At 36.6% G+C, this 25,116-nt stretch overlaps 1 protein-coding gene across 1 annotated transcript; it reads right to left on the bottom strand.

Moving 5' to 3' along the window:
• Positions 1-1,789: 1,789 nt before the first annotated feature.
• Positions 1,790-4,504, bottom strand: LOC113278906. Its single transcript, XM_026527628.1, has 5 exons — positions 3,438-4,504; positions 3,191-3,381; positions 2,787-3,094; positions 2,453-2,648; positions 1,790-2,187 (listed from the first exon to the last, which is right to left on the bottom strand). Exons 1-5 carry the CDS (start codon positions 4,502-4,504, stop codon positions 1,790-1,792), a joined length of 2,160 nt encoding a protein of 719 aa, XP_026383413.1.
• Between the last annotated feature and the right edge of the window lie 20,612 nt (positions 4,505-25,116).

Here is a 25,116-nt window from a genome sequence, read left to right on the forward strand (position 1 = left end):
TTATTTGCAACAACTATGAATGGATGGTTATCTCAATTACCATAAATGAAAATGGGTGCAGATCCCAGTGTACACACATACATTAGATATCTTAATCACCAAAAAAAAATATACATTCTGATGTATATATGTCAGTGTAGATCATGTGGACATCCTAATCGCCATTTAACAAGAAAATGATCCGGTTAATGTTAATAATATCGATCAACACTTCGAATTCAGTTTGAGAAAGATTACATTTCCCCTAGGATTCCCACGTTTATCTCTTGGTAGTCTCACAAGAACACAAATATTTAACCAACACAAAAACAACTCATAGCCCCGTGCCGTTACGGCACGGGTCATATCCTAGTATATAACACAAAGAATAATGTTTTTCACATGAACCATATCCAGTAGTGTAGGGTGTTAGTTATAGGATTTGTTTCTTTGGATAAAGATAAAAGTGATTCACTTTTTCCTATTGGTTTAGAAAAATTTATTTAAAAATATTAATTTAAAAAATAGTCAGAAAGATGACATGGAGGTCATTCCCAAAGTCTAAATAAGACTTTCTCTAAGACCTTCAATTTTTATTTTGACACCCTTCCTACTTTAAAGGACATACTGTTGGAGATGCATTTAATCTAAATCAGGGTCTAAAATCCTATGTGTCAAAAGAAAATAAAACTCTCATCCTCTGTTGGAGACGCTCTAAGGGGCTAAGACAAGGGGATTCTTTGTCTCCTTTCTTGTTTCTACAGGTGGTTGAAGTTCTTTCAATGTCGGTGTATGATGATGTTCTTAGAGATCAAATCCATGGTTTTCAAGTGGCTCAATAAGGTATCATTATTTCTTATTACTATTTACTGACGATACTTTGATATTTATCAATGCTAATGTGGATTAAATTAGGAAGCTTTTGTTGATATTATCTACTTTTGAATTGCTTACTGGTATGAAGTTGAATTTAGAAAATATCTCAGTGGTAAGTGTTGGTGTTGATGATGTGATACTGTCTCTAGTTGTGGAGCTGTAAAGTTGAAAAACTTCATGTTAAGAACATGTTAAGAACTTAGGCTCACCATTGGGTGTTTCTTGAAGAACATTTTCAGTCTGGGAGGAGAATAAAGGTGAGGTTAGCAACTTGGAATAAAATTTTTTTGAACAAAGCAAGGAGGCTGGTGCTTATCAAAACTTGTTTGGAAAGTTTGCCAATATATTTTCTACTTTGATCCATATGTCAGCAAGTATCGAACTCAAGTTAACAAGACTGATGAGAAATTTTTTATGGGGTTCCACAGAAGATAAGAGAAAGATGTGTTGGGTTTCGTGGAGTAAGGTCTGTAATTCAAAGAAGTTTGGTGGTTAAGCAGCTTAGATGTACCAGCAATGCTCTAAAAGCCAAATGGACTTGGAGATATTCCAAAGAAAAGAAGGATTTGTGGAGAAAGATTGTGCAACAAAAGTTCAAGAATAATGAAGCTATAATCCTCAGGGCGCCGGTGTGTGGAAAAATATATTAATATCTTCATCATTTCTACATAATCATATTGATTTTCATCTTTAGAATGGTAAGTCAGTCAGATTTTGGTATGATAAATGGACTACTAATGGTCCATTGAAGAACAAATTTCCTGCTTTATTCAAAGTTTCTAACCAAAAATTAGCATTTGTAGCTGAAATGATTTATGAGGAACAACTGTAATGGGATTTGTTCTGTAATGAATTAAGACTAGCAGGGCCGACCCTGACATGAAGTGGCCAAAGTCCAACTTTTTGTTTTTCGCTACTAACAATCTAAAATTTATTAAGTACTGAGGTTTGTAGAATCATAAGACAATTGAGTTTCAATGACAGTAGGTGGAATGTCAGACCATACTCTTTCTACCCTAAACTTCCTGCTGAATTTTGCTAATTCATCAGCAGGTTTATTACAAACTCTAGGAATGAAGTGACATTTCCAACTGAACAAGTTGGTATTTAAAATAACTATGGCATCAAGCAAAAGTGTTTCATTATCCCAGGCAATGACAGGAGAGTTGTTGCTGATATAACCCTCAATGTTCTTCAGATCCGTCTGTATCACAATGTGAGATATTTGCAACTCTTTACTCCATATAGTTGCATCCAAGAGAGCAAGACATTCTTCTTTCTCTGAGTTAGCTACTCCTGCATAGCATTTAGCAAGGCTTCCCCTCCAGTTACCTGCACAATCACGCAAAATCAGACCAATCCAAGTTAGTCCAGTGTTTATATCAAAGGATGCATCACAGTTAAGAGTTAAATATGGTGCAGATGATGGTTTCCACAAAACAGTGAGACTATGAGATGTATTTTAAATTATGTAGTGACTTCTCCCTGTTGTTGAGATTTCCAATATAAGTTGCAAAACTTATGGCCTTGATAGCAGTAGACTGAGGATTAGCTTTTTTGTTTTAAAAGACTACTTCACATCTTTCATTCCAAATACTCCAAGTAATCACCATGGCCAAATTCAGCCAATCACTTTGAGCATTCTGTAGCAAACTTTGATTATACCAGTTTTCAAACATTGTCTCAAACCCATTATTCGTTGCTGCAGCAATAAATCCACTGCCACCTGGAACCATCATCCATACTGCTCTGGAGAAAGAACAACTAAACAAAACATGCATTATGTGCTCATCCTGTTGATTACAGAATGGACATGATTTAGAAAAATGACCATTGTATCTTGTTAACCTCACCCTAGTAGGTAACATGTCATTGAGACACTTCCAAAAAAAGTGTCTAACTCTTGGCCATGTGTTTATCTTCCAGAAAACCTTCCAACTGAGATTTGTGTTTTGAATGAAATTTGAGACTTGCACATTTCCCAAACTGTTTTCAAAAAGCTTTTTATAAGCAGATTTAAGAGTAAAGCTGCCATTTTTAGTCATCTTCGAGATAAGTTTATCGGTGGAAGCAATGGGAACTCTCATTTGCAGAATAAAAGCAGCAGTGTCAGGCTGAAACAGATGATAAATTAAGTCCTCATTCCACTGTCTTCTATTTGGCAGAAATAAGTCCTCTACCCAAATATAATCTTCACTGTCTGTAATATCTTGTCTTGGTGTTGGTGGACTGTCCATACCTGTGATCCAAACATCAAGACATATCTTTATATGTGTTCCATTACCTAATCTCCAAAAACTGTGTTGCTTAATGAAATCTATGTTTCTTTGTATACCCTTCCAATCCCAAGAGCAATCAGTTTTCTTGTTAGCATGTAACAAGCTTGTACCAGGAAAGTATTTTGCAGACATACATTGAACCCATTGTGCATCATAGTTTGTGCATATTCTCCATGCTGCCCTTACAAGAAAAGCTTGATTCAAAATCTTCAAGTATCTAAAACCTTGACCACCAATATCCTTATGCCTTTTCAGAAATTTCCAAGAGATAGTGTAAGTACCCTTTTTTCATCAAAACCCCACCAGAAATCCCTTTGCATAACATTGATGTTGTTAATGATCTCCATAGGAATCTGCAGACAACTCATTGTATAGGCAGGAATTGTATTAGTGACTGTTCTTATTTGTTGAGACTTTCCACATTGAGATAAAGTGCTGCTTCCCCAAATGGATAATTTGTTTTTGACCTTGTCTTGAAGGTGCTCAAAACATTGCTTCTTATTTTTACCAATTAAGAGAGGAATGCCCAAATATTTCTCATTTGGGTTCATGCTTGGAACCTTGAGCCTTCTTGACAGTATTCTACAGAATCTTTGTGGTACATTGATGCTAAAATGGACAATGGATTTACTGAAGTTAACCATTTGCCCTGAAGCAGCTCCAAAATCTTCTATTATTTGAAGAAGATTATTGACATTCAATAAGTCAGCATTAGCAAACAACAGACAATCATCTGCAAAGAATAAATGGGAGATAGGAGGAGCATTTGGAGCTATTTTTATCCCCTCAATTTGATGATTCTGTTCAGCTGTATACAGCTTTCTAGAGAAAGCTTCCATAACAATGATAAAGAGATAGGGTGATAGAGGATCACCGTGTCCAATTCCTCTTGAAGGATAATAAGTATTGCAAGGAGCACCATTGAGTAGAATTGAGATCTTTGTAGTACTGAGACACTGCATAATTAAATTGCACCATTCTTCACAGAAGCCCATCTGTAGCATAACATCCCTTAAAAAAGACCATTCAAGCCTATCAAAAGCTTTTGACATAACTAGTTTGAGAGCTAGATAATTTTTTTCTTCACTTTTTTTCTTCATGGCATGAATGATTTCCCGTGCCAACTGAATATTGTCTGATATTTGTCTACCTGGGACATAAGCAGCTTGTAATGGTGAAATAATTTTATTCATCACTTTTTTCATTCTTGAAGAAAGAATATTTGAAATGATCTTATAAGAAGTATTGCAAAGAGCAATTGGTCTAAGATCATAAGGAAACTGCTTGTTTTTGGTTTTTGGAATCAAAGAAATATTTGTAGCATTTATCTCCTTGAGTATGTAACCTGTCTGAAATAATTGTCTAACCATCTGTATTACATCATTTCCAACAATATCCCAGTGTGTTTTAAAAAATCCAGGTGGGAAACCATCTGGTCATGGAGCCTTCCAGGATTTCATATCTTTCAAAGCCTTTAATATTTCTGGTGCATCTGGTACTTTGATCAGCTCAGTGTTATCAATAGCAGTGATGGTTTTAGGAATGCAATTCAAGATTGCATCATATCTGATAGGGGCAACTGAAGTATGTAATGCTTTGTAATGATCAGTGAGTAGACTTTCTAACTCCAATCTAGTAGAGCACCAATGACCATTACTGTCTTTTTAGGCAGAAATATTATTCCTTGACCTTCTTCTGTTTGCATTGGTATGGTGATACTTAGTGTTTCTGTCCATTTCCAAATAATAGTGATCTCTAGATTTCTGTCCCCAGAAGTCACTTTGGATTTGATGCCAGTGCTCAATCTGCTGCTCAACTTGAAGGACTGGAGAATTAGTATCTTGATTTGGTTGTTCTTGCTGAATAGATTCAAGTTGTTGATTTAGAAGGGATATATTACTTTGTATATTACCAAACTTTTCTTTGTTCCATTTTGAAACATATTTTCTGGTAAACACCAATCTTTTTGAAAGTTGGTAAGCATGAGACCCATTTATATTTTGATTCCAAGCATCAATTATTTGTTCTTTCAGAGATTCATCCCTTTCATAACACTGGAAATACTTCCAGTTTCTTTTTCTATCTCCATCTAAAGTTGAAGAATCTAACAGAATAGGACAATGATCAGAACCCAACTGTGGAAGGTGAAGAAGCTTTGCATTAGGAAAGTGAAGAACCCATTCATTAGTTATGACTGCTCTGTCAAGTCTTGATCTTATCACACCTGTACCATGAACATTGCTAGACCAAGTGAAGGATCTTACAGAATATTCCATATCCTCTAAACCTGCCTCATAAACCATATTCACATAACAAGAATCTATAGAAGAAGCAGCCACATTCCTTGCAGATGAAGCATGATATCTTGAGGAGGAATAAGTATTATGTGTAGAAAATATATCTTCATTACTGAAAACCAAATTTAGATCACCAATTACCACCCAAGGCTGTTGAATGGATTATCCTAAATCCTTGATGTAAGACCATTGTTTTTCTTTATGAGATGGATAAGAAGAACCATACATGCAAGTAAGAAGCCATTCTGGCTTGGAAGGATCATCATGAACAAGACAATTTATAATTCAAGTATCTGCATTGACAATTTTGAAATGGAAACCATCTTTCCAAAGAAGGATTAGCCCACCAGCAATACCTCTAGAAGAAATAAGCTTACTGTTTTGAAATTTAAAAGGTTTAATTAATCTAGACATTTTATCAGCTCCTATTTTAGCTTCAGATATAAAAATAATACCAGGATCATATCTATAGATCAAATCCTTTGGATGGTCTCTAGTGACTTTATTTTTGAAGCCCTGGCAATTCCAAGCTAATACCCTCATGTTGTTGGTTGATTCTATAACTAAAAGGCTACTAATATATAGGTGTCTAAAAAAACAATATGAGTAAAATTCACAAGAAACTTGAAAACAAGAGTAGTAAAACTAGTATTTTACCTTATTTGCATTGCTCCCTTGATCTAGGATGGTTTCTAGCCTTGCACCATCTGCAGGTTCTTTAGGCATATCCATGATAATGCCATCCATGATCTCTGAGTGAGTGTTGTTGTTATCAATATGATCATTGGTGTGAGTATTCCCACCATGCATAGCAACAATGGGGCCTGAAATTGATGGGTTGGTGCCTAGGGAGTTATCAGGTTGGTTTCTTGCTCTCTTGATGAGTCTTTGTTCATTTGTAGTTTCATTATCTTCCATATATTCCTCAACTAGAACATATTCTTCACTGATATTGCTACATTTGCCACATTCTCCTCAGCAGTCTCACCAGCTTTCTTTGACATATGTAGTTCATACTCCTCGTGAGTCATTGCTCTTTCTTTTAAGATTTCTGCAACTTCCTCACAAGTTTCATCATTATGATCCACTGTGTAACATTTACCACACATACTATGTGGTTGCTTGACCCAATGGTATTTGATACAGACTATATCACCAGCATTTGTATTCCACCATTCTCCCCTTTTTAAAGACTTTCCAAGCTTCATCTCAATTCTTGCAGTGATCATATTACCTGATCTTGGTCTGCAGTTAGGTGGATTAGTAGAAATATTTTTGCTAAGATCTTCAATAACTTCAGTGACAACAACAACATGATGATGTTCAAGGAGAAGACCCTTGAATTGAACATTCCATTCTTGTATTGTAAAGGTGTACTCCTGATATTGTTTTGCAGTCGAGTATTCTTGGAGTGAAAGTAGACATCTTTGAAGATTCGATGGTGACTTTTTAAGATCATCCTTCATATCTCTTGGGGTGTTAAACTTAAAAACATATAAATGTTTTCCAACAACTCTAGTTACCCTCTTTCTGTAGTTTTTCCAAAGGAGATTCATCTCATCTTTAACATCACCTGTTTCAATTTCCAGATCATTAACTATGAGTTTGCCAATCAAACTATTGGACCATTCCTCAGTCGCCTCAGTAAGATTTTTAGAAGAACCAATGGCGCCTCTGGAAGAGATAGCATGAGTCTTCTTAATTATAGCACTTCTCATCTTCTCAGTAAGATCGTTAACCTTGTTATTATTGATGCTAGTACTCATCTTTCCACAGCTCGAAAAATCCTTTTTAGGGTTTATAGACTTTTCTTGGTGAGGAGAACAAGTAATGCGTAATTGTATTATACTAAGGTTTATAGGTTGACAGAGAGGAAATAAAATATTTTGTTTCCTTAAGAATAGTTGAAAGATATTCATGGAGATAATGATAAAATTTTGTTATGGTTTGACTGCATGCCATCCGAGAAATAATGATATTTCCTAAAATCATGGAACTCTATGGGAGGGAAATAGAGTTTTTTGAAATTTCTGAGTTTTTGACCTTTGAATCGGTTGAAACCAGGGAATAATGGTAGATTTAAGATTTTGATGGGGGATTTGGGATTGAAACTGATCATACTGCAACAAACACCAACTGATACTCGTAGTTTTTTGCAATACTGCATATTTTGACAATACTGTCTTGCTCAAAACTGTAGGTACTGACAATACTGTCAGAAGGATGCAAATGGTGATAGCAAGGATCCAATACTGGATAGAAGATATCTGTAAAGATCAAGGGGGACATGCAAGATTAGAAAAACATGTCAATAATCATGAAGAAGAGCAATAAGAAAAGTGCTTATAAAAATCGTTATAAAATAAAACATATGAAAATCAAAAAAAAAAAGGAAAAACTTACGAAGATCTAAAGTCCAACTTTGGGCAACATATTTTTAGGGGCATCATTTTTTTTGTCAAAACCTTTTTAAGTTTTATACAAGATGTTAGATGGTGGTCTTATATGTATCAGAAGCATTCATTTTTGGAATGTAGTATATAGCTTTATAAGAGGAACATGTCATCATAAAATTAACTTCAAATTCATTGCCGGCTGAATTTTATATGAACAATGACGCTGAAATGTCAAGATAATGTCATTGTAACCATGTCATCGGATCCTTCCCCTTTATACAAATCCGAGGCATCCGAAAACCATGGATATTTAATTCCACAAAAATCCGAGGTATTTAAATTAGATATTTCAATGTTGCTAAAAACTTATTTGGTGTTCAATTTATTATATGTCTTCATGATCCAAGACTTTTATGAATTTTCAGATCAGATTATGGAACAAACTATCTTTTTTTTTCCCCTCCAAATACTCTAGCTATGGGAATAGAATTTTATGGATTCTTGAAAGAAAATTTCTGTACGAACATTACACTCGAGATAACCTACCTATCGAGAATGATATCAATTTACCTCATTCAGTGAGACAAATGCAAATAAACTTCAGTCTTACCACTTCGTCAATACCCCATAATTTTATACTATTATAGTAGTTCAAGTCATATCAGTTTTCATTGGTAAATGATCAAAACAAATTTTGCTTTTTCAATTTTCTGGTTTTTATAATAAATGTCAATCAAAAAAGTACCCACATATTCATCTTAATCAAAACTCACTTTGATAGCAAACCAATGAACTTGGTAACTTGTTTTACCTCTTTCAACTATGTCCAAGCTAGAAACACAATTTGCTAAAAGATCATGACAATAAATTTCAATTAGAAATTTTATTAAAACGCTAACCGCGTTTCGTATAGACAACCTGATTTTGAACTTTTTTATTCCATACAAATCCCTAAAAGATTCCACTTTAACCATGATAGTTTAACATAAGGCCATGGATATAATGAAATCTTATAAATCCATATACTTCATGTAAAACAAGAATCCACACTTATCCTTAAAACTCTTGATCGAATATACCTATGTTAAATAGTTTGTTGGTATTCCTGGGTAATATTGAACTATTGAAAGGGCTAGCAAAAAGAAATCAGACATGGTGATCCCGTATCTCCATTTTTGTTTTATTTTCGATGCTGAAGTATTATCAATTATGTTTAAAAAGGTTGTTGAAGATGGTTTGATTACAAGTTTTAAAGTTGTTCATCAAGGTACTGTCATCAGTCATTTACAATTTGCTGATGATTTATTGGTATTTTTCAATGATGATGAGCAACAAGTGCATAATCTGAATAATATCCTTATGGATTTTAAATTGTTTCTGGCTTGAAAGTGAACTTCAGGAAGAACACTATAGTAGGTTTGAGGCAGTTACATAATGGTGAAGCTTGTGATGAGATTTTTGGTTGTACAATGTCTCAATTACCTATAAATTATTTAGGTATTCCTCTGGGTAATAAATCAAAATGCAAATCTATCTGGAATGTTATTGTGCAAAGATTTCAGCAGAAATTAGCTTCTTGGAAAAGAACTTATTTATCAAAATGACATAGGTTGATTATGATACAAAGTGTTCTTGCAAGCCTTCCAGTATACTATCTATCAATGTTTCAGATGCCTACTTGTATTCTGAAAGATTTGGAAAGAATTTATGAGAAAGGTTTTGTGGGCGTATTCTAATACTGTCAAGAAAAGGAGTTGGGTTCATTGGTCTAAAGTGTCATTAGCAAAACGTTGTGGGGGTGTTGGTATCAAAAAGTTGCAGTTAGTAAATAAAGCTTTACACTCCAAATGGATATAGAGGTATGAGTCTGAAAAGAAAGCTTTATGGAGAAGGAATATTTATCAGAAGTTTGGAGGAGATACTAATGCCATTTCCCTTAACCATTCTAATAGAGTTGTGTGTTATAGCTTATGGTCTGAAATTTAGAAAAGTAAAGAATTTTTTACGAGCGGATGTCAGTTAACTTTGGGTAACGGAGAAAGTATTTTGTTTTGGGAGGATACATGTATAGGTGACCAACCATTGAAACAAGTTTCTCCTACACTTTTTAAACTTTCTAAGAAGAAAACAACCGTGTGAAGAATTTGATCTCTTCGGATGGTGCATGGGATTTTCATTTTTCAAGGAATTTGAATGAGCATGAGTTATTGGAGGTGATTCAGTTACTCAATATTATTGGTGACCATACTTCAATTCTACATGTTCAAGAGGATGCGGGAAGCTGGAGATACGATAAAAAAAATTTCTTGTTGCCAGTTCTTATCAAGCAACGGGAACTGAAGGATTATTGTCTTTCCCAGATAAACAATTATGAAGTGCTAAAGTTCCATTAAAGGTGTTTTTCCTGGTATGGGTTTTGTGTTATAACGGAGAACCTACTCTAGACTATCTCTATAAGTCAGGTATGGTTCAAGACTCTAATTGTCTTCTTTGTAGGAATATGACTGAGACGAATGAGCATTTATTCTTACACTATAAAACTGCTTTCGAGGTATGTCTTACTTCTTAAACAGTTTCAGTGTTAATTGGTCTTTTGCAAGCAACGTTAGAAGAACAATATGGGAATGGGGTGCCAAGAAAGTAAGAACAGAATTTAAAAAATCCGGCCGCTATTGCCTTTTGCTATTTGGGGGACTTTGTGGAAGGAGAGGAATGATAGGATGCATAATAATTTCTTAAGAAGCATTAAGCAACTAATTGTAGCTGTAAAATGCTTGGTTTACAATTGGGGCTTAAATTCAGGATTATTTTCGGGTTTTAGTTTCTCAACTTTGATTTGTAATTGGGACGCAGTAGTGCATTAGTCCGTGTAACTTTGATTTCGTTTCTTTGTCACATTTTCTGTGACTTGGAACTTTTTATAAAATTTGCCTTTTATTGTCAAAAAAAAGGGGCAGCAAAAATAATTTGTTTTATAAAATCTACCTAGATAAAAAAAATCCTATTTACTCTTTGCAACCCATGCGTTTTTGTTTTTTTTGTTTTACTTATTTTGTTTTTTTTTCTTCTAGATTGGAAAATAAAAAGGGAGAAAAAAAGAATTAGGGAATTAATATTCCTTTAAAACAGTACAAGGTAACTCATTAGTGCTTTTAACAGATTATCAATTCACTAATCATCCTATCTTATTAGTCGTTTTTTTTTGTTGTTAAAATTAAATTTAGGGCATAAAGTGAATCAATACTTATCATACAAAGGAGGATCATTTTTTTTGACTTCAGTTTTACATTTTTGTAAGAATTTAAAGTGTCATGTGGTAAAACAATGTGTTTAAAATAAAGGACACGGTAACTTTAAAATACAGGGACACATAATTCATCTTCGTGTTTTTGTCAAATTATAGACATATCTTTCACAAGAATCAACAATATTTTTCAAACAATGGGTTTAAAATGAAGAGGCACAACTTATACATCAAAGTGCAAAGTAACGGGTTTAAAATAAATGGACACCACTGATGTAGCAAAATATATAATGGGTTTAAAATGAAGGGACTCAACTTATATCACAATTTTTCAAGAAAAATCAAATTTATTTATTATTTGTTTATCATTAAACATATTTTTATAATTAAGTTAGTATTATTGCGTTGCATATAGTAAACATATCGTGGTAATATAAAGTGATCCAAAAAATCTTATTATTTTCTAAAGTTTTACGTCGATATGTTCCCTCTTATTTAATAGATTTTTTGACTTCATCTTTTTGTTCTATTATATTTTTAATCAAGATCTAATAAAATAAATAGCTGCTTAGTTGTGTTAAGAATAAGGCCTAAAAAAAATATCTAGTTTCTCTTGTTATTTTGCATATAGCCTTATATAGGGGCAACATCCCGAAGATTAACTTCGGGGCATCAATTTTGCAGGACCGGCCATGAGGACTAGTGCACGATTTGCCTGAAGAAGATGACTCTATCAGCATGGGAGGTGACTTTTCAGTTCAAAAATGCTATGAGATGCAGTTGGATAACAACGTGGTTGTTGGGTTTGAAAAATTTTATGTGGAAGAAGTTTTATATTTTGGGAAAACTTTCGTCAATCCCTACGACTGTGGATATGCTAAGACATATGGGGTTTAATCTGTATAATGATATTTGTTACTTACTGAAGAAGGAAAAGGAGAGTGCGGATCATATTTTTCTTCATTGTTCTTATATGTACGATGTTTGGTCTAAATTAATGGAAACTTTTAAGGTTTTCTCAGCAGATGTGTATCAGCATTTCGAGGTCTGGAAACATATTTGGAAGAAGAGGAGCCATGGAGCTTTTAGAGGTGGAGCCAAAGAGGTGGATAAACTGGTTTTGCTTATTAAGCATGCTCTTATTATTTTTTAATTAGTCAAATTATTTTCAATTAGGGCACTATTTCTCACATATGATAGAAGTTTTACTTTTCTCAGTAAGTTTTTTCCTCTAATATAAACTTTTTTATTTCAGAAACATAACTAGTAGTAGAACACAGGTGACCAAATTTAAGGTGCAAAGACTCCAGCCATATTACTATTTATAAAACAAAATTATTTGAAATAAAAATGAGACAAAAACCCCCATTTCTATTTTAAATGTTTAAATTCCTCCTCCTTCTCCCCACCACCATCACCACCAGCAACAACAATAGTTCCGCCGCCACCAAATTAGTGAGTAAAGATAGATCTACAACAACAACACCTGCATATCATCCACAAACACCTCTTTCTCTTTTTATTTTATGCTCATCAGTAGTACCTCCTTCTCCTCCACCAACACCACCAACACCACTAGCACCTCCTCTTTCTATGTCATATTTAACATCAACAACACCTCCTTCTCCCTCATTGCCTCTGACTCCTTATCTTTTTTCCCCCACCATTATATGTCCAGATCTGCCACCAACAACACCTTCTCCTCCTCATTCTATCCTCTACAAACATCACCAACACCTCCAGATCATCATCGTCGAAAATCATTATCAAAAAAATAATGGTACATCATCATTGTCAAAACTAGGGTTTTGTGTTGGTGAAATGTCAGAAAAATGATGAAACCAAATTTGGTTTCACCAAATTTTACAAAAACTAAACAACGTTGAAACCAATTTTTGTGTTGGTGAAATGTAAGAAAAATGATGAAATCAAATTTGGTTTCATCAAAATTTACAAACACTTAACAACATTGAAACCAATTTTTGTGTTGGTGAAAACAGTAAGTTTTGTTGAAACCAAATTTGGTTTCATCTGATTTTTGCCTACTTTTTATCATGAAACCAAAGTTTAATGGTGAACCAAATTTGGTTTCAACTAAATTTTTCCTAGTTAATTTATTCAATTTGGTGCATATGGTTTCTTCGTTGAAGTTGTGTTGGTGAATGCAAATTTTATATTGAAACCAAATTTGGTTTCTTGATATTGGTGGTGATGTTGCTAGTTGGTGGTAGTGATGGTTTGTGATGGTTAGTGGTGGTGGGTATTGGTGGTGGCGATGATATTGGTGGGTGGTGGTCGGTGGTAGTCGTGGTGGTTGGTGGCGGTGTTGGTTGGTGGTGCTATTGGAGGTAGTTTGTGTTCGTTCTGGTTGCTAGTGGTTGTGATTGGTGGTGCTCCTTGGTGGTAGTTGCTGGTGGTACTCGTTGATGGTGTTGTTAGTTGGTGGTTGTGTTGCTACTAGTGGTGGTGCTGTTGGCTGGTGGTGCTGCTAGTTGGTGGTTGTGTTGTTGCTGGTGGTGTTGGTGCTGGCGTTGGCAGGTGGTGGAGTAGAGCTGCTAATTGGTGGTGGTGAAACCAGAGAGAAAGAGTGAAAGAGACGAAACATTTTTTCAGAAAAAAATCTAGATCTCAGGCCGTGAGTTTTTGTTGGGTGTAATATAACTCATGAGGATATTTTAAACAGATTAGATTAAATGGGGGTTATAACTCACGGCATGTTTCAGAAAAAAAGAATCACAATGTGCTACTAAAGTAAATAAGACCCGAGTCTTTTCGTCTGCATAAGTTTGACTGAGGTCTCCAAGTCTTTTCGTCTGCATAAGTTTGATATCTCCTTCGTTGATGGCCCTGATGTTCTTACTAAGTCTCTGATCCGGAGCTTCCCTTATGATGAGAACAATTTGTTGATAAGTATTGGCCAATTGGCCGCAGGGGTGCACTTGCCTTTGTTTAGTAGAAAGGATCCCTTCTACTATGATGTTTTGCCTACCAGGGATGACCCGGTGAACAAAACTCAGATCTGAGGGGTCATGCAATACACTGGTAATTATTGGCGTGCCCTTCGTGAGTGTTGGTACCGTAGCAAGGGTAAAACTACTTTGAAGTCATATGACCCTTTTGCTCCTAGGAGGTCTAAGCAAGAGGATTACACCCCTGCCAAATTCAATTCTACTTATGTTGATGCCATTCAGAAAAGAAATCTTCTTCCTTGGTGTGTTGGTCCACGTCGTATCCATGTTACTGCTAAGCAGATTAGGGAAGGCAATAGCCTTCGGTTGTTGGAGCATATTGACAAGACTGGGTTGACTTCTATCCCCGATTCTGGTAAGCTCTTCTTGCCAAAGCATGATCGCATTCGTCTGGATCATGATGATCGTTGTGCGTGTACTCCTTTTCGTGTTGTGGGTCCCTGGGCTTATGGTTTTACTACTGCAGATCCCAGCATCCCTCATACGGCTTCATCTCTGTTTGCTAAGTATGATGGATGTCATCCCTGGTTATTCTGATAGACACATTTTTGTGTCTAATTTTTCTCGATTCTATATATTGATAATGCTTATTTTTGTACTTATTATGGTGTTTTATGTGTGTGTAGGTATTTTGGCCAATAAACATTTTTGGAAAAATCGGCTTGAAAAGTTGTCAAAAGCACCAGGAGGAATTGTTGTTGGCACCCACAGTTTGGATAAGGGGCACCCCAAGGACACCCCTAAGGCAGATGCTATTCTACCCCCACTATGGATAGGGGGAGTCCCTTTCTCTTGTCAGAATTTTGGAGGGAAAAACTGAATTCAAATTCGGTTTTGCGACGAGATTTGCAGGCGACATTTTGCTGGAGTTTTAGCCGGATTCAATGGCTGATTTGGATTGGATAGAACCTGTTAGTTCGAAACGGGGTTGGTAGGTGGTATAGAATCGAAAATATAGGCCGGTATGTCGAGTTTGGACAAAACATAGGATTGGAGTTTCACGAGACTGTTGAGGTTTTATGGATCGGATTTGGCATGATTCAACTGCATATTTTTGTTGGGATGAACTTCTTAGAGCATAACAGGGTTGATGTCCATGTTTTTATCAAACAGATTGGGTTGTATAAGAGTGTTGGAGCGAAACAGAGGTGATGGAAGTTTCAGGATTTCTTTTGATTATATTTGGCAGTTACGGGAGATTTATGGCAAGATAACCTTTCCTGAGATTCATATCTATCTAATAGAGGGACTAGAATGACCTGTACGGCTCAGAAATGTGTAGAGAAGAATTTGGAAAGTGGAGAAGTCCGAGACTTTATGCCGAAGAAAGGAAGGAATTAAATCGAGTTTTACGGCTTCTGTTGGGTATAAAAGGGTTGCTAGGAGTCACAAAAAGTATTACGTTCACTTTGGGGAGGTTTAGGAGCATTGCAGAGAGAAAACAATTAAGTTGCAGAGACACAGGAGAGAGGTAGAAGAAGAACCATAAAACAGCAGAAGAAGAAGGTCGCAGAATCCGTGACCTATTCTTTCAAATTCAAAGCCTTTGTAACAATTTTTCCAACAATTATTCAAATTTCATAACAGTTCTGTTAAGGCTTCTTTGTAACAGCGAGTTCTGTGACAATTATATATGTTACAAACTCAAATGCTTTAGACCTTTTCATTCTTTTAATCAACTTTTGGGCTATAAACATGTATTTTGAGAAAGTGATTAATATGAGGAGCTAAACCCCTTAGCCGAGGCGATGGAGGAAGCCACTGTTCCATGAAAAGTGGTATATTTTTATTTTAATTAATTTTTGCAATCTCTTTTATGATTATTTGCATGGAACTAATATTGGAAAACTGATTCTTATTGAATGATTGTGATTCGTTTTGATGGAGCATGCTTAGTTTTATACTTTTGATGTTTCATGCTTAGTGTTTACAATTGTTACTTCGAAATCTACTAGAGGCAATAAATTAGAATCACTTCAAACGCAAAGAATTGCATGAATATTGATTAGATTGAATCACTTAATTGGTCAATGGTGGAATCCTGAGTCTCGGTGCTTTTTATAATCTAGATAACAACTTCGTAGGTTTTCTATTGAGTTTGAATCTAAAATCGAATCTTCACAAGTCTGAGTGAACGATACTTTTCTTACCACTTTACAACAACAATTAAAATTACATCAATTTTTGGCGCCGCCGACGCGGACTTGTATTTAGGTTTAAGTTTTAGATTTTTATTTTATTTTTTATTATCTTTGATTTTATTTGGGTATTTTTTCTTTTGTTGTGCAGGTTTTGCTTGGAACAAAAGGTGAAAAGTTGGACTTGCCATAAAAGGAGAAAGACGAAGATTTTATTTTTAAGGACTTTTATTTTTGGTAGTTTTATTTATTTTTGGACTTGTAATTTTATTTTATTTGTTTGTGTTTATTTTTAGTATTTTATTTATTATAAAAAAAAACATTGCACACACCAATTGCATTTTTGTCCGGCACCGAGTTTAGGAAAACAAGTGGTTTAGTACGGTGAACCCTCTGGGCGTTATCATCCGAAAAACCACAAACCTCAGCCTTGTACCTTTGGGTATATTTTGTTGTGGTAACTGAAGCTTACCTAAACTAGTGAGCCCAGCATTTGCATGTGCACAGATTTTTGTTGAATTCTTGTGTATGCCTGAACGAAAAAGAGACGCTCTAGGACGGTTTATGCGTGAAAAACCTAGAAGTGATATTTTAGGAAACAAGAATCTTGATTACCTTAATCTAGAGACCTCTGATTTTGGAAAGTCTAGCTTTGAAAATCCATCTTTTACTAAGGAGAGAATCCCTATAACTCAGGCTGAGCCAGAAATGACAACTTTGAAAACTTTGTTGAATCCGACTAGGACTACTCGTCCCTCATGTATCAGGTTAGCTGACACGGAAGCAAATTATGAACTTAAACCTGGGATGTTACAGATGCTCCCAATCTTTTTAGGGAAAGAAAATGAGAACCCCTATTTCCATGTTAGGGACTTTGAGGAAATTTGTAGTACCCTAAAGATTAGAAACCTTGATGATGATGCTTTGAAACTCAGGTTATTCCCTTTTTCCCTGAAAGATAAAGCTAAATCGTGGATATATAGTTTGGTTTCCGGGTCCATTGAAACATATGAACAACTTACATCTGCCTTTTTGAACAAGTTTTTCCCTAGGCACAAAACATCGTCTATTAGGACGAAAATCTGCACATTTTCTCAACAGGAGGGAGAATCTTTGTATAGGTATTTGGAAAGGTTCAATGATCTATTAGCCCAATGTCCTCATCATGGTTTAGAAAAGGTTAGGTTAGTTAAAATCCTTTATGATGGTTTAGATTATCCCACTACAACCACAATAGAATCTATGTGTACAGGTGGGTTTGATAACCAAAGAATTGATGATGCGATGACATATTTGAGTGAAATCGCCTAAAAGAACCAGCAATGGGAAAATAGTAGGGAACCCAAGAAAACAATTCTTCTAGGAAGAGGAAACGTTAATAGGCTAGAAGGAGGCTTTGAATCGGATGCCAAATTGCAGCAATAGTTAAAAGGTTAGAAGATTTAGAATTGGGTCACACTAGTGGTAGAATGAAGCCTTTTTAGGAAGGCCTGAATAACGAAGAGCAAGTCAATGCTCTGTATAATAACACTAGATTCGACAACCGTCAAAAATTTGACCCATATTCAGAAACCTATAATCCTGGTTGGAAAAACCATCCGAACCTTTCGTGGTCTAAGGGCCAGAGTCAAGGTCATCTTAGTAATTTGAATATTCCCCCAGGTTTTGGTTATAATAAGAACTCTCCAGGTCAAGCTCAGTTTCAGAACCCTTTAGAGAATAAAATAACTAGCTTAGAGGAATCTCTTAGTATATTAAGAAAGAGCCAGGATATGTTAGCACAGAGCCAGGAAATGTTAGTAAAGAGCCAAGTTAGTTTTGAACAGGAAACCTTGCAGAACTTTCAAACTAATGCTCAGACTCTTGCTAAGTTAGAACTTCAAATAGGTCAAATAGCTAAGACTTTAAGTGAAAGAGATAACGTAAGGTTCCCTAGTCAGACTAATCCCAATCCTAGATGAGTTCATGAAGTAGGTGCAAAACCATCACAACAGTTGAATTCAATTAGAACCCTTAGGAGTGGTAAAGTAGTAGACAATTAGGTAACGATGCCCGATAGTGAGTATACTGTAGTACACCCCTCAGGACCATCCATAGCTGAGGGGACTGATGAAATCTTTGATGATGCCAATTCGGTTCTTGAGAGGCCATATTTTATGTCTAAAGCCCCATTTCCACAGCTATTAGTACCAACAAAGAGTGAATCCAACTTTAATGACATAATGGAGGTTTTTAAGAAAGTTACCATAAACCTTCTGTTATTAGAAGCAATTAGGAAGCTGCCGGCTTATGCCAAGTTCCTTAAGGATATGTGTACGCGAAAGCGAAAGCTTAGTGTCCCTAAAAAAGCCTTTTTAGCTAGTCATGTAAGTTCGATCATTCATAACCCCACAACTTCTAAGTATAAAGACCCAGGTGCACCTACCATTGCTTTCACGATAGGAAAACATCGGGTAGAAAAAGCTTTACTGGACTTAGGAGCTAGTGTGAAATTACTTCCGTACCATGTGTACTTACAGCTAGGACTTGGTGAATTCAAACCTACCAACATAACGTTGTAGTTAGCTGATAGGTCTATTAAAATTCCTCGTGGTGTGATAGAAGATGTTCTTATTGAGGTCGACAAGTTTATTTATCCTGTGGATTTCGTGGTCTTAGATACCCAACCTGTCCCTGACCCAGAGAACCAGATACCTGTGATTTTAGGTCGCCCATTTTTAGATACGTCTAATGCGATTATAAACCGTCGAAATGGTATTATGAATCTATATTTTGGTAATATGACTATTGAGTTGAATATTTTTAATGTCAATAAGCTACATTCTGAGCTAGATGACACGTGCATTGAAGAGGTGAACATGATAGGAACCTTAGTTCAGGAGTCATTACCAAACATCATATCGGAAGATCCATTAGAGAGTTGTCTAGCCCATTTTAGCATGGATTTCGACGATGATAGCAACATCGAAAAAGTAAATGCTCTGTTGGATTCTATTCCTGTGTTAGATACTGATAAATGGAAAGCTAGGTTCGAACCAGTACTATATTTTGAGTCTACCCTCATCCCTTGTTTAGAGGAGCTTCCTAAGTTGGATCCTAGATATGCTTTTGTAGGCCCATATGAGACTTTGCCTGTGATTATAACTTCTGGTCATGAGAGTAGGCCAGAAATCGTGCTTCAAGACAATAAGGAAACATTAGGGTTGACCATAGAGGATGTGAAACATATAAGTCTTACAGTTTGTGTGTCTCAAATGCATTTAGTGAATGAACCGTCTGATTATAACTTAGAGAAATCAATTGACCTTTTTCGAGAACCTGATGGTCTAGAAATTAGGAATATTGTGACTAGTCTATCTAGAGACACCCAAAATTCTATGTTTGGGGGTAGAGAACTAGAAGAATCTCTTGAGTATTTTAAAGACTCCGAGGATCCTGAAATTCAAGTAATAATTAAAGGTCTTACGGAGAGTAGTGCTTACCCTAAGTTTGGGGGTAGTGACCGTCAAGTTTCCCCAGTAGAAGTCCCTAACCAGGGAAATCGAGCCTAGTGTTCCTGAAGTATTACCTGAGTCTCTTCCGACTCCATAACCTGATCCTCCTAATATTGTCCGGGAGGAAATCCAGTTGTTAGAAACCCATAGTTCAGAAGAATTTGTTTGTCAAGACACTCTTATGAAGCCCAAGTGGGCACCACAGAAAAACCCAGTTATATTACAGGAAACCTTGGATGAGGATGTGCTATGTCTGTTCATTTTTCTGATTTAGTGCAGTTGTCTCATAATTGTGGCAGTTTTATTTGATTTGGTTGACCCACAGTTGTTTCGAGTATTGATATATGATTTGAAAAGGTAATTAGCCATTTGTGGTATTTAACGTCTGGCTGAAGACTTTAAACTTAGCACTTCTTGGGAGGTAACCCAACATCCATGCGGCACGGTAATATCTTTCCTTATCTCTTTTGCTTTAAATGGTAACGGTTTCTCCTTGTTCATGCTTTTAATTTCATCTTTAGAACATTGAGGATAATGTTAGATTTAAGTTTGGGGGTATGGGAGAAACTTTTTATTTGCATTGTTAAACTCCAGAGCCTAGAAATTTATGCTTATTAAGGATGGCATAACCAATCTAAGTGGATGGAAGCATCTTGGTTGTAGGAGTTAAGGAACCAATCTGATTAAATGGAAACATCTAAAGAGTCTATTCATAAAAGCACATAACTCAGGTGTTAAAAAAAAACATGGTAGTTTCGCCATATCTCGTTGAGTCCTTTTCACTTTTGTTTTTATTTTGTTTCTTTTTACAATATGTTTCTCTAAGTGATTAGGTGGGGCCCACGATTCAAGTTGTTACCACTGCTAGGGTGAAATAGAGTGATTGAGATACCAAAAAAAAATTAAAAAAATTTGAGACCAGACTGTCAGACCAACCGGAATAAATTCAATAAAGTCGACCACTGGTACCCTTGTATATGCCAGTTGTGTTGACCTAGAGTTAGGATTATCGACCACTGGTTCCCTTGTATATACTAGTTGTGTTGATATTAGTCAGACTAGTATCTCAGTCCATTAGGATAGGTTCATTTTGGCAGTGGCCTTCAGACCGATACGGGAAACACCATTCACCTTAGTCAACATCAAAACTATCTATGTTTTTCTCTATATCCATTTTCTTGATCTATCCATGTGATTAGTTTGACCCCGGATATTGATGTCCATAGTGCGACTCTCTGACTAGAGATCTGTCACTTATATATGAATTTTAGTATACTTGAGTGCAAACTCGTGTACAACAATTGGAATTTCGCATCAGGGTACTTCCTCCTGTAGTCAATAAGTATGCTAACCAAGGAGATTTTTTAGTGCCTTCCAAGGTTTTGCGTAGATAGATAGGGTATGGAGTATAAAGGTTTTGTGGGTACACCTATGGTAAACCCTCCCGAGACTATAACTCGTTCACTAGGGACACCTAGGGGTTTAAAGGCTTATTGCATACGCTAAATGAAATCGACGATGCCTGCGATAGTGAGTTAGGATTTTATTTTTGCTCGAGGACTAGCGAATAATAAGTTTGGGGGTATTTGATAGACACATTTTTATGTCTAATTTGTCTCGATTCTATATATTGATAGTGCTCATTTTTGTACTTATTATGGTGTTTTATGTGTGTAGGTATTTTTGGCCAATAAACATTTTTTGAAAATTCGGCTCGAAAAGTTGTCTAAAGCACCCGGAGGAATTGTTATTGGCACCCACAGTTTGGATAAGGGGAACCCCAGGACACCCCAAAGGAAGATGCTATTCCACCCCCACTCTGGATAGGGGGAGTCCCTTTCTCTTCCCTAGAATTTTGGCGGGAAAAACTGAATTCAAATTCGGTTTTGCGACGAGATTTGCAGGCGTCATTTTGCTAGAGTTTTAGCCGGATTCAACGGCTATGTTAGTTCGAAACAGGGTTGGTAGGTCGTCTAGAATCGAAAATATAGGCTGATATGTCGAGTTTGGACAAAACAGAGGCTTGGAGTTTCACGAGATTGTTGAGCTTTCATGGATTGGATTCGACATGATTCAACTGCATATTTTTGTTGGGCTGGAATTCTTAGAGCATAACAGGGTTGATGTGCATGTTTTTATCGAACAGATTGGGTTGTATAAGAGTGTTGGAGCGAAACAGAGGTGATGGAAGTTTCGGGATTTTTTTGATTATATTTGGCAGTTACGGGAGATTTAAGGCAATATAACCTTTCCTGAGATTCATATTTATCTAATAGAGGGACTGAAATGACCTGTACGGCTCAGAAACGTGTAGAGAAGAATTTGGAAAGTGCAGAAGTCCGAGACTTTCTGCCGAATAAAGGAAGGAATTAAATCGAGTTTTAGGGCTTCTGTTGGCTATAAAAGGGTTGCTGGGAGTCACAAAAAGGGTTACATTCACTTTTGGGAGGTTTAGGAGCATTGCAGAGAGAAAACAATTAAGTTGTAGAGACACAGGCGAGAGGTAGAAGAACAACCGGAAAACAGCAGAAGAAGAAGGTCGCAGAATCCGTGACCTATTCTTTTAAATTCAAATCCTTTGTAATAATTTTTCCAACAGTTATTCAATTTTCATAACAGCTTTGTTAAGGCTTCTCTGTAACAACGAGTTCTGTAACAATTATATTTGTTACAAACTCAACTGCTTTAGACCTTTTCATCCTTTTAATCAACTTTTGGGCTATAAACATGTATTTTGAGCAAGTGATTAATATGATGAGCTAAACCCCTTATCCGAGGCGACGAAGGAAGCCATTGTTCCATGAAAAATGGTATATTTCTATTTTAATTAATTTTTGCAATCTCTTTTATGATTATTTGCATGGAACTAATATTGGAAAACTGATTTTTTTGAATGATTGTGATTCGTTTTGATGAAGCATGCTTAGTTTAAGACTTTTGATGTTTCATGCTTAGTGTTTACAATTGTTACTTCAAAAATCTACTAGAGGAAATAAATTAGAATCACTTCAAACGCAAAGAATTGCATGAATATTGATTAGATTGAATCACTTAATTGGTCAATGGTAGAATCTTGAGTCTCGGTGCTTTTTATAATCTTGATAACAACTTCATAAGTTTTCTATTGAGTTTGAATCTAAAATCAAATCTTCACAAGTCTGAGTGAACGGTACTTTTCTTACCACTTTACAACAACAATTAAAATTACATCATCTTCAACCCTGCCACTTCTCACGAGGTAACCTTCGTTTGTTACGAAAGATTTTTATCTTCCTTTTGTGGCCTTTGCTAAATATTTTAATGGTTCCTTTGCATCCTGCCTCTACTTCTTCTGTTAGGAATGCTCCGGGTTCTGCTTCTGTAACTTCCTCGGGCTTTGCTGGTAACTCTGTAGCTACCAGAACCAGGAAAATGAAGGCTTCGGTTGAAGCAGCTAAGCCAACACCTGCGGAGGTAAGGATTATAACCCTACCTTAGTGTTCGTAGATTCCTTAGTATTTTGCCCCTGATCCCCAGCTTGCGCATGTGTTCTCTTATAGTCTTCCCAGAAGAAAGGCAAGTTGAAGGCTGTGATTGATGTTGAGGAATCCGATGAGGATCCTAAGGCTGCTGAGGAAGAGCAGGATGACGAGGATGTGGAGGATACTGCCTTTAGTCCCCACTTAGAAGACATTGAGGAAGATTTTTTCAAAGATAGCCCAAGTCCTCTTCGTGCTGGTTCTGTCAAAGGTGATAACCTTCAAGTTGATGGTGGTTCTTTGTTGGCGAGCCAAGTTAATGCTCAGGTTGCAACACTTACTTTGATGCCGAAGGTACCCTCGTTTTCTGCTCTTGAGGAATTTCATCCTGTTGCTTCGGCGGTTACTAGTGATATGGTGATATCTTCTAAAAGTCTACCATCTTATCCTACTACTTCACTTCATTTGAGTGGTTCGTTTTTGAAGGGTGTTACTCCAGTGGCGAGGGTGAGTAGCTCAGGCTCTCAGCCGAAGAAGAAGGTTTTGATTTCACTTGCTAGCTTCTCCTTAAATTCTATGCCTATTTCTTTGGGAAGCGCTCAGTCTGTCTCTACTTCCCCCGTTAACAAGGTTGTTGGACCTCCACCTTCGTCACCATATTGGACCGTGCTGGGTAATCTTCCTTTAGCTGGTGATATGGACTTAGGTGGTACCTCTAGTTAAGCGTTTATTTCAATTCCCAGCTCATCCACCATTCCATCTCTTCGTCGTGGTGAGGATCCAATGCTTGTTACATATTCTCGTTCTCAAGTGTCTGGTGGGGCTTCCATGGATCTCGGGAAAGGTAAGTTACATGGGAGCTTGAGCTTTGGTAGTTCTGACGATGCCATCCTTGAAGCCATACTGCGGGATTCAAAGGGCCCATTTTCTGCTGAGGTTGATCGTCATCGGCTGGCTTATTCCTTGGAGGTTTCCTCGAGATTGGATACTTTGACTGCTCAGTATCGAGTGTCCAAGGATCTGTGCTTCCATCCTGACTTCATTCGCTCTAGTCAGATCTTTGGTGGAATCCGCAGGGTTAGTGTCCAAGATATGGAGGCCTTCATGGATACCTATGCTGATTTTCTTCCCCGTCTCTCCGTGTTCACAGTAAGTGACTCTTAATTTGTTGTTTCGTGCATTGCTTTGAAACTTAGTTAGTTCTTATGCTCCATCGTTTGCAGCTTTGCAAACAAATCGACGTTGGATGCATTTTGTTCAAGTTCTATAGGGCTAAGTTTACTCATTTGAGTGCTCTTCTGGAGCGTGCCCGCCAAGATTATGCCCTTGTTAGTGCGCAACAGCCTTCTTCTGGTGATGTTGCTTCTGCCGCTAAGGTACCTTTGTTAGAGAACGAGCTGAGGAAGACTCGTAGGTCCTTAGAAGCTTGTTTTTTTCTCTTGAAAGAGCTAATAATGCTGCAAAAGTAGCTGAGGAGGGACGCAAGGCCGCTGATTCTGCTTTGGCTGTTGAATCCTCCAAAGTTATAGGTTATTTCCTTCTTTCCTTTAGCTTTGTTTTTACTATTTTCTGGTAGCATAGTCCTGAGAGAACCTACGCCTGCCAGTTGGTAGCTACGGTGAGCTTAGACATCTTCGAAATCAGGTAGACAAGTTGACCTACGATGTTTGGTATTATTAGAAGAAGTCTGATAGGTTGATGAATGTAATTGTCCATAATGAGGCCCAGACCTCCCTTGAGTCTGCTCATAGCTCAGACCTTGTGAAGAATATGGATTTTCTCTGTACAGAATGTGACGAAACCCTCAAGTGGAAAGAAGATCTCATTTTAAAGAAACATGAGGATATTGCCTTAGTTGAGAAGCGTCTCTCAGCCCAAGAAATTATCCGCAAGAAGTATCATGCGGATTTTGAAGAAGCTTGCTGATGGTTTATCAAAAGTGATTGTAGTAGTGGTAAAAACTGGGTCTTTTCAGACTTGTGAAGA

Source organism: Papaver somniferum, chromosome 5 (genome assembly GCF_003573695.1).
Source record: "Papaver somniferum cultivar HN1 chromosome 5, ASM357369v1, whole genome shotgun sequence".
NCBI classification, from domain to species: domain Eukaryota; kingdom Viridiplantae; phylum Streptophyta; class Magnoliopsida; order Ranunculales; family Papaveraceae; genus Papaver; species Papaver somniferum.